Raw genomic sequence first — 10,107 nt, forward strand, 5'->3', positions numbered from 1 at the left:
AAAAAAAAAAAAAAGAAAAGAAAGAAAATGAATGAATACAATAGTGACAACTGGGACAAAGGGGGTCGTGGGGCCCAGGCGGAGGGAGCGGCGTGCCGTGCGTGGCATTTTGAGGCAGTGGGTGTGTGGGAGGGTGGCCTGGGTGGCCACCGTGGCGTGGGAGCAGCGTCTCACTGCCATCTGCCTTCTGCCCCAGCTGAACCGTCCGGCCAACCTCAGTGCCTCCGTCGCCACAGTCCAGCTGCCACAGCAGGACCAGCCAGTGCCCCACGGCACCCAGTGCCTGGCCATGGGCTGGGGCCAAGTGGGCACCCACGACCCCCCAGCCCGGGTCCTGCAGGAGCTCAATGTCACCGTGGTCACCTTCCTGTGCAGGCCACACAACGTGTGCACTTTCGTCCCTCGCCGTAGTGCTAGCATCTGCTTTGTAAGTAACATCGCTCCCCGTGGCGATCCGGGCTGCCCTGAGGGGAGGAGGGCAGCTGTCAGGGTTCCACACCACCTCCTAGCTGTACGGCTTCATGCTGTGCCTGTCTCCCGACCTGGAAGGCAGGCACACCCAACACCCAATGGGCAGGCTCGGTGGGCTGGGGCACTCACATTGCACCTGGCTTCCTGGGTGGGTCTGGGGGTCCCTTGCCCCCCACTCCCCCCTAGGACCACAGGAAGGTGTGGGAGACCCATATGCCCTCACCTGGCGGCCCCTTCCGGAATGCAGGAGTCCAGGTATCCAGCGGGAGGCCCATAAATGCCCAGTTCCTACAAATGACCTCAGCCCCTCCCTGCTCACACTTTTTTTTGTTCGTTTTTGAGACAGAGTGTCGCTCTGTTGTCCAGGCTGGAGTGCAATGATGAGATCTTGGTTCACTGCAACCTCCATCTCCCAGGTTCAAGGTATTCTCCTGCCCCAGCCTCCTGAGTAGCTGGGTGCATAGATGCCTGCCACTGTGCCTGGCTAATTTTTTGGTATTTTTAGTAGAGACGCAGTTTCTCCGTGTTGACCAGGCTGGTCTTGAACTCTAGGCCTCAAGTGATCCACCCATCTCGGCCTCCCAAAGTGCTGGGATTACAGGCGTGAGCCTCCATGCCTGGCTGGTGCTCACACATGTTAAAGAAAATTCCAGGCCAGCAGCGGTGGCTCACACCTGTAATCCCAGCACTTTGGGAGTCCGAAGTGGAAGAATCGCTTGATTCCAGGAGTTTGAGACCAGCCTGGGGCAGGACGGCATCTCTACAGATAATTTAAATATTAGCCAGGTGTGGTGGTGTGAGCCTTTAGGCTCAGCTACTCAAGAGGCTAAGGCAGGAGGATCGCTTGAGCCAGGCAGTTAGAGGTTGAAGTGAGCTATGATTGTGCCACCGTGCTCCAGCCTGGGCGACAGAGCGAGACCCTGTCTTGAGAGACCCGGGGAGGCTGAGGCAGGAGAATCGCTTGAACCCGGGAGGCAGAGTTTGCAGTGAGCCAAGATCACGCCACTGCACTCCAGCCTGGACGACAGAGCTAGACTCTGTCTTAAACAAAACAAAACACAACAAAACAGGAGAAAGGAAGGAAGGAAGGAAGGGAGGGAGGGAGGGAGGGAAAGTTCCAAATTGGAAGCATTTGATTCTGAAACAGCTTGTGGTCACCCCAGCCCCCGTCCTGGCTGCCTGGGGCCAGCCTGGGTGACTGACCATCCTCCATCCTCCAGGGAGACTCAGGTGGGCCCCTGATCTGTGACGGCGTCATCCAGGGGGTAGACTCCTTTGTGATCCGGGAATGTGCCACCCGCCAGTTCCCCGACTTCTTCGCGCGGGTAGCCCTCTACGTGGACTGGATCCGTTCCATACTGCGCCGTGTGGGGGCGGAGGGCCGCCCCTGAGCCGCCCCTACAGCGCTGGCCGGGACCCGAGCCCGGCTGCAAACCCTCGAGGGGGATCTTTGGACAGAAGCAGCTCTTCTCCGAACACTGCCTCCTCCACCCGGGTCCAGGACGGCCCCACCCGTCCCCCCACACTGCCTCCCTCGGGGCTCCGGGAGACAGGCCGGCCCTGCACCTCTCCCTGCCGTGACCTCAATAAACGTTGAAACTCCCCCCGGCTCCTGTCTGTCCTTCCCACATAGGGAGGGGAGGGAGAACTGCCCAGAGGTCCCCAGGGTTCAAGTCCCTGAGTCCCAAACTCAGGATGGGGGGAGTCGGAGCGGGGATGGGGGCCCAGGTCACGGGAGGGGTCTCTCTCCTGGATGCTCGTGGCTGTGGGTTCTAACCCGGCCCCATCAAAGTGGCCCTGGGCAGGTTGTTATTCATCTCCGTGCCTCAGTTTCCTCATCTGGAAAATGGAGTCACCCCAGACGTTTTCTAGAACTGGCGAGAAGCCCATGTGGGCCCTCAGGGCTCCCACTGTGTCCCTGCCGGCTCAGGGGCTCCTTGAGGAGGCAGATGGGGATGGGGGAGCACCCTGGAGGGCTTCCTGGAGGAGGTGGCAGTGCCAGAGCTGCATACCAAGGTGTGAACAGAAATATCCTAAGGGCCACCAGGCAGGGGGCATGGTCTGGGCAGAGGTTTGAGGGCGAGAGGCCAGGGAATGGGAAGGAGGGCAGGCAGGGGAGGGGTGTGGGTGCAGAAGAGGGGTGATGGGGTTGGAGCGCTATTTCTCCTAGGAGGAGTAGGCAGGGGAGGAGTCCCCTGGTGGAAGCATGAGGAATGAACTGGGGGGTGGCCAGAGGGGCGGTCCGAGGCGGGGAAGAGGTTGGACTCACAGTTCAGCTCAGACGGACAAGTGGCCATGAGAAGGAGGCATTAACCACGGAGAGGGGACGACCTGCTCCAGGACACACATAGCTCCTTGCTGTCCTTTTTCTTTTTCTTCTTTTCTTTTTTTTTTGAGACAGAATGTTGCTCTGTCGTGCAGGCTGGAGTGCAGTGGCCTGATCTCGGTTCATTGCAACCTCCACCTCCCGGGTTCAAGCGATTCTCCTGCCTCAGCCTCTGGAGTAGCTAGGATTACAGGCACAGGCCACCACACCCGGCTAATTTTTATATTTTTAGTAGAGATGGGGTTTCTCCATGTTGGCCAGGCTGGTCTCGAACCCCCGACCTCAGGTGATCCACCCGCCTCAGCCTCCCAAAGTGCTGGGATTACAGGCGTGAGACACTGCAGCCGGCCTACTTAATTATTTTTGAGACAGGGTCTCACTCTGTCACCCAGGCTGGAGTGCAGTGGTGCAGTCTTGGCTCACTGCAGCCTCAACCTCCTGGGCTCGAGTGATCCTCCCACCTTAGCCTCCCAAGTAGCTGGGACCACAGGTGCCACCACACCCAGCTATTTTCTTATTTCTTTGTAGAGACGGAGTCTGGCTGTGTTGCCCAAGTGGGTCCTCAGTGACTCTTTACATATGAACACCTCCAGGTTGCTGTAATCTTAGCATGCTCCTGGCCTCCCGGAAGACCCCACATCCCCCTTGGAGTCTATACCCCGCTGTGACCATAACAACCCTACCTTCCCTGCCACAGTTAATGGTTAACAAGCTCTCAAAGGCAACATTTTCTTTTTTCTTTTTTTGAGACGGAGTTTCGCTCTTGTCGCCCAGGCCGGAGTGCAGTGGTGCGATCTCAGCTCACTGCAACCTCCGACTCCCGGGTTCAAGTGATTCTTCTGCCTCAGTCTCCCGAGTAGCTGGGAATACAGGCATGTGCCACCAGGCCTGGCTAATTTTGTACTTTCAGTAGAGACGGGGTTTCTCCATGTTGGTCAGGCTGGTCTCGAACTCCCGACCTCAGGTGATCCACCCGCCTCAGCCTCCCAAAGTGCTAGAATTACAGGCGTGAGCCACTGTGCCCGGCCAGACAACACTTTCTTAGCTAAGAACTTTACGAACGTTAATTTATTTCACCCTCGTGATAGGTTTATGTGATGGATCCTAAGATTGTAATTTTACAGAGGAGGAAACTGAGTCGTGGAGTTTATTTCAGGGGCCTGAAGCTACACAGTGGCCAAAAGGCCACACCAGAACCAGGATATGAACCCAGCGTTGGCACACTTAACAATGACTACACATGTGAATGTAGTATACAGCTGGTGCTCAATAAATGCAGCTGATGCCAAGTCTGATCTCCCTGCTGGAGGCCAAGCACCCCCCCAAAGATATGGCCACCCCCACCCCTAATGTCCCCCCAGTCCCGACTTGAAACTGGGCTGTGTATACAGCAGGTGCTTACTAAGTGCACCATGGTGATGTTAAGGCAGCAAGGTGGGAATCCTGCCAAAAGGGGAGGGGAGAAGGCAGGGTAGTGTGTGTCTGATTACGCTGAGGACAGGACAGACGTGGATGGAGTGCCTGCTGTGTGCCAGGCTCTGGGAGGGCAGGGTCATTGTCCCTCTAACCTGAGAGCTATGGGAGTCCACTTGTCTGTGGTCACATCAGGACTCCAGCCCGGCCCAGGCTCTGCGTGTCCCCGGGTGCCCTCCCTCGCCCCGCCTGCTCCTGGAGACAGGCCCGTTGGTTCCCTTCCCCTCCCCTTGTCCCGGAGCCAGGAGGACGTTGGTTCTTGCAACAGCCTTGGCCCGGCCGTTGCAGCTGGAACATCGTGGGGGAGATGGGAAGAGGAACCGGGCCCAGAGCCCGGGGCTGGGTTCTGGGAATCCCATCCCCGTGGCTGGGGCTCCAGCTCCCCTGCCAGTTCCTCCAGGCAGAAGCCCTCAGGCTTGGGTGGACATCCTCATTCCAGCCTCCCGGCCTGGGCAGGAATTCTCTCTCCAGCACCCCTGCCTGCCGGTCCCCTGCCTCAGGCGGGGAGGGCTTCGGGGAAGCTCACCAAGGCAGAAGGGCGGGAGAGACTGTCAGAGCCTCAGCTGCTGTCCAGGGACTGACCGTGAGCCTGGGTGAGAGTGAGTTCCCCGTTGTGGGTGACCGCCAAGGACAGGATGGAAGGCCTGGCCCTGAGAGTGAGCCCTGAGGTTCAGGGAGCAAGGCTGGAGTGAGCCAGCTCCAGATCTCCGTGAAGCTGTGGATCCCAGAGACCTGGGTTAAACTCGCAGCTCCTGGGGAGGCCCTTGACATGCCTCAGTTTCCTCATCCCAAACAGGAACCCTGAGAAGGATCAGGGAGGTGCCTGTTGCACCGTGAGTGCCCGACACAGCTGCATGTGGCCGGTATCACAGGGCCGTGGGTAAACTGAGGCAGGCGACACAGCTGCTTGTGGCCGGTATCAGAGGGCCCTGGGTAAACTGAGGCAGGCGACACAGCTGCATGTGGCCGGTATCACAGGGCCCTGGGTAAACTGAGGCAGGTGAGGCCACCCCCATTAAGCCCCTCAGGTCTAGGTTTGGCAGGTTTGGCAAAAACACAGCAATGCTCAGTAAAACCTGGGCATTTCAGATAAGTATATCCTTATACTTACATTAAGACTTAAGTATTTAAGTCTTAATTTATTAAAGACTTACTGGGACAGACTTAAATTTAAAAAAAAAAACCTCTGAGACCAGCCCGGCCAACACAGAGAAACCCGGTCTGTACTAAAAACACAAAAATCAGCCGCGTGTGGTGATTTCACCTGTAATCTCACCTATTCAGGAGGCTGAGGCAGGAGAATCACTTGAACCTGGGAGGCAGAGGTTGCAGTGAGCCAAGATTGTGCCACCGTACTCCAGCCTGGGCGACAAAGCAAGACTCTGTCTCCAAAAAGCTAAATAAAAAACCCACGTCGATTATTTGACATTCAAACGCGATTGCGCATCCTGAATTTTGTCTGGCGGCCCCACCCGAGCCAACCCCAGCCTCTTGCCCCCTTTCTCCCCCTTTTCATCAACGCCCTGTGCCAGGAGAGAGGAAGTGGGGGGCGCCGGCCAGCCGTGGGGCAATGCAACGGCCTCCTGGCACAGGGCTATAAGAGAAGCCGGGTGGGCACGGAGGGGCAGAGACCCCGGAGACCAGCCTCACCATGACCCTTGGCTGCCGACTCTCCTGCCTTTTCCTCGCCTGTGTCCTGCCGGCCTTGCTGCTGGAGGGTGAGTCCTTGTGTCCATCCTTCCGCTGCTCCCTCTGTCCCTGGGGTTCTGTTCCCACTTCTTCATGGTGGGCCCCACCAGTGTGGGTCCCTCATCCTCACTGGGGAGGTGCCATCTGGGACAAGGGGACCAGGAGAAGAGACTGAGGTTCTGAGTGGTGAAGCCACTACCAGGAGCCCAGAGTTGGGGTTTGCAAACCGAGGAGGGGGGGGCTCGCAGGGCGCCCTCTGGGTTCAAGTCCAGGTCTGGCTGTGCCTTGGAGGGGCACCGTGGGGAGGTCCCTTTGCCTCTCCGTGCCTCAGTTTCCCTCATCTGAACAACAGGGGTGTGAATGGTCCTGATCCCGTGAGTTCCTGGTGGGGGCCGTGGGCTCCTGGTGGGGGATCCTGGGGTTCCTGGCTGTGGGTCCCGCGGGTTCCTGGTGGGGTATCCAGGGGCCCCGTGGCCGGGAAGGCACGGGCTCCCTGTCAGGCACTCAGCACCCACACCCGGTGTGTCCCCAGGCCCCGCGCTGGCCTCGGAGATTGTGGGCGGTCGGCAAGCGCAGCCCCACGCGTGGCCCTTCATGGCGTCCCTGCAGCTGCGTGGAGGCCACTTCTGCGGCGCCACCCTGATTGCGCCCAACTTCGTCATGTCGGCCGCGCACTGCGTGGCGGACGTGTGAGTAGCCAGGAGGGTGTGCGCCCGGCTCGGACCCGCGTCCCGGTCTGAGAACGGTCGGGGGAGGCCAGGGCCCCAGGGCGGCTCCGGCACCTTCCCCCGCAGGCCCCTCGGGTGGGGACCCCCTGACCCCCAGGGCGCCCCTCGCCACCGCCTCTCCTCCCAGCAGAAACTTCCGCTCCTTGCGCGTGGTCCTGGGAGCCCATAACCTGCAGCGGCGGGAGCGCACCCGCCAGGTGTTCGCCGTGCAGCGCGTCTTCGAAAACGGCTACGACCCCATCCACTTCCTCAACGACATCGTGGTTCTCCAGGTGCCGCGGGGCGCGGGGGGAAGGGACACCCGGGGCGGGGGGCGCAGGGGCAGAGGCCAGAGGCCTGGGGAGGGTGGAGGTGGCGACGCAGGGGCGCGTCGGGGCCGCTTGTGGGGACCTGGGGTGGAACCGTGGGCTGGGCGAGCCCCTCCCTGTGCCTCAGTCTTCACCTCTGTGAAACGGGAAAATACCCGCTATGGGCTGTTGAGGGATGAAATGAGATTGTGCGGGAAGCCCGGATTTGCTGTCAATCAACAAACGTCCGGTGATTCTTTGTGTCTCTCCCTTCACCAGCCCTGTGGCCGAGGGCAGGGGTCGCCTCTGTCTTTGGGAAATGGGGCCCGTGTATCCGGCTTACAGTTCTGATGATTCAATCCCTGGGGGCCCGGCACGGTGGCTCACGCCTGTCATCCCAGCACTTTGGGAGGCCGAGGCGGGTGGATCACAAGGTCAGGTGTTCAAGACCAGCCTGACCAACATGGTGAAACCCTGTCTCTACCAAAATACAAAAAAATGTAGCTGGGCATGGTGGGGGGCGCCTGTAATCCCAGCTGCTCGGGAGGCTGAGGCAGGAGAATGGCTTGAACGCGGAAGGCGGAGGTTGCAGTGAGCTGAGATCGTGCCATTGCACTCCAGGCTGGGTCTCAGGAAAAAAAAAAAAAAAAAAGTTACTCCCTGGGAAGGGTGAGGAGAGCTTCACGACATGTCACTCAGTTTTCTCATAATTGTCACCCAGTTCAGTGACATGATCGAGACTCACTACAGCCTCCACCTCCTGGGCTCAAGCCATCCTCTCACCTTGGCCTTGGGGGTAGCTGGAACCACAGGTGCCACCAGCATGTCCACCACGTCCACCACGGCTGGCTGATACACATATATATATACACACACATTTTTTTGGAGGGGGATGGAGTCTCGCTCTGTTGCCCAGGCTGGAGTGCAGCAGTACAATCTCAGCTCACTGCAGCTTCCACCTCCTGGGTTCAAGCGATTCTCCTGCCTCAGCCTCCCAGGTAGCTGAGATTACAGGCGTGCACCACCACGCCCGGCTAATTTTTGGTATTTTTAGTAGAGACAGGGTTTCACCATGTTGGCCAGGCTGGTCTTGATCTCCTGACCTCGGCCTCCCAATGTGCTGGGACTACCGGTGTGAGCAACCACGCCTGGCAACATCTGGTTAATTTTTTATTTTTATTTTTTGAGACACAGTCTTGCTCTGTCGCCCAGGCTGGAGTGCAGTGGCTCAATCTGGGTCACTGCAATCTCCGCCTCCCAGGTTCAAGCAATTATCCTGCCTCAGCCTCCGGAGTAGCTGGGATTACAGGTGCCTGCCATCAAGCCCGGCTAATTGTTGGTATTTTTAGTAGAGACGGGGTTTCACCGTGTTAGCCAGGATGGTCTCGATCTCCTGACCTTGTGATCCACCCGCCTTGGCCTCCCAAAGTGCTGGGATTACAGGAGTGAGCCACCGCACCTGGCATTTTTTTTTATTGTTGTAGACATGGGGCTTTGCCAGCTTGCCCAGGCTGGTCTTGAACTACTGGCCTCAACTGATCCTCCTGCCTCGCCCTCTCAAAGTGCTGGGCTTACAAGCGTGAGCCACCGCGCCCGGCTGTAGTTTTTGTGTTAATTGAGCACCTACTGCTTCCTGCCACATCCAGGGACAACCTCCAACGCCCTGAACCTTGGTGATGGCTCCCCTCTACAGATGGGGAAACTGAGGCTCGCCTTGGGGAGCAGATTGCAGGGTGGGTGTCCTGCTCTGCAGGATCCCAGAACCACAGTGGAACCTGAGATGGGGAAACTGAGGCCCGCAGAGGGGAGGGTCATCACCCCTGCCCCGTGTGACGCACTGACGATCTGTCACCCCCACCACAGCTCAATGGGTCGGCCACCATCAACGACAACGTGCAGGTGGCCCAGCTGCCGGCCCAGGGCCGCCGCGTGGGTAACGGGGTGCAGTGCCTGGCCATGGGCTGGGGCCATCTGGGCGGGAACCGTGGGATCGCCAGTGTCCTGCAGGAGCTCAACGTGACGGTGGTGACGTCCCTCTGCCGCCCTGGCAACGTCTGCACTCTCGTGAGGCGTCGGCGGGCCGGCGTCTGCTTTGTACGTGCCCCGGGGGTCCCTCTGCTCCCCACCTGCTCCCAGCCCGGATTGCAGCAACAGGCACTGTGGCTAGACCCTAGGAGGGACTTCCCAACCCTGACAGGCGGCGGGCAGGTGGGCGGGGCCTCCCAGTCCAGCTTCCCCACCTTGTCTGCCTCCACAGGGGGACTCTGGCAGCCCCTTGGTCTGCAACGGGCTAATCCACGGAATTGCCTCGTTCGTCCGGGGAGGCTGCGCCTCGGGGCTCTACCCCGATGCCTTTGCCCCGGTGGCACTGTTTGTAAACTGGATCAACTCCATCATCCAACGCTCCGAGGACCACCCGTGTTCCCTGGACCCAGCCAGCAGGACCCACTGAGAAGGACCCCCTGGGTCACCTCAGCTGCCCACAGCCGCGTTCTCCAGCATCTGGTACAATAAACATCCCTCCGTTTTATAGAATGTGTTTGATATTCATTGGCTGTGTGACTGGGTGTTGAAAATGGTCAGTAGGTCGGGCGTGGTGGCTCACACCTGTAATCCCAGCACTTTGAGAGGTTGAGGCCGGTGGATCCCTTGAGCTCAGGAGTTCAAGATCAGCCTGGGCACCATAGCAAGACCCCCTCTTTATTAATAAAATAAAATAGAATGGCCCAAGCCTGGCACAGTGGCTCACGCCGGTAATCCCAGCACTTTGGGAGGCCGAGACGGGCAAATCATCTGAGGTCTAAAGTTCGTGACCAGCCTGACCAACATGGAGAAACCCCGTTTCTACTAAAAATACAAAATGAGCTGGGCGTGGCAGCGCATGCCTGCAATCCCAGCTACTCGGGAGGCTGAGGCAGGAGAATCGCCTGAATTCCGGGAGGCGGAGGTTGCAGTGAGCCGAGATCGCTCCATTGCACTCCAGCCTAGGCAACAAGAGCGAAACTCCGTCTCAAAAATAAATAAATAAATAACATAATAATAGTAATAATAATAATAATAATAATAATCCAACTGAAATGTTCCATAGAGCGTCTTGGGCATCGCTGGAGTAAGCCACCACCAGGGGGCAGCA

At 58.6% G+C, this 10,107-nt stretch overlaps 2 protein-coding genes across 2 annotated transcripts in view; both read left to right on the forward strand.

Annotated features, from left to right (window-relative positions):
- PRTN3 (proteinase 3) overlaps positions 1-2,074 on the forward strand; it is a 7,126-nt gene extending 5,052 nt beyond the window's left edge. The window contains exons 3-4 of the mRNA XM_011971209.1: positions 85-427; positions 1,692-2,074. Of these exons, the coding sequence (XP_011826599.1) occupies positions 85-427; positions 1,692-1,862 (514 nt within the window). The 3' untranslated portion in view covers positions 1,863-2,074. The remainder of the gene's footprint in view (positions 1-84; positions 428-1,691) is intronic.
- A 2,774-nt stretch (positions 2,075-4,848) lies between these two features.
- On the forward strand, positions 4,849-9,509 carry ELANE (elastase, neutrophil expressed). The gene is made up of 6 exons (XM_011971210.1): positions 4,849-4,869; positions 5,803-5,988; positions 6,492-6,648; positions 6,818-6,959; positions 8,838-9,068; positions 9,232-9,509. The coding sequence occupies exons 2-6, from the start codon at positions 5,922-5,924 to the stop codon at positions 9,424-9,426; spliced, it is 792 nt and encodes a 263-aa protein (XP_011826600.1). The 5' UTR covers positions 4,849-4,869; positions 5,803-5,921; the 3' UTR covers positions 9,427-9,509.
- The last annotated feature ends 598 nt before the right edge of the window (positions 9,510-10,107 follow it).

This window comes from Mandrillus leucophaeus, unplaced genomic scaffold, assembly GCF_000951045.1.
Source record: "Mandrillus leucophaeus isolate KB7577 unplaced genomic scaffold, Mleu.le_1.0 Scaffold990, whole genome shotgun sequence".
Classification (NCBI taxonomy): Eukaryota; Metazoa; Chordata; class Mammalia; order Primates; family Cercopithecidae; genus Mandrillus; species Mandrillus leucophaeus.

Coding starts and splice junctions, on each gene's coding strand:
- ELANE (XM_011971210.1), top strand. CDS start 5,922: ATGACCCTTGGCTGCCGACTCTCCTGCCTTTTCCTCGCCTGTGTCCTG. Junction 5,989..6,491: donor GCCGGCCTTGCTGCTGGAGG/GTGAGTCCTTGT, acceptor GTGTGTCCCCAG/GCCCCGCGCTGGCCTCGGAG. Junction 9,069..9,231: donor GGCGGGCCGGCGTCTGCTTT/GTACGTGCCCCG, acceptor CTGCCTCCACAG/GGGGACTCTGGCAGCCCCTT.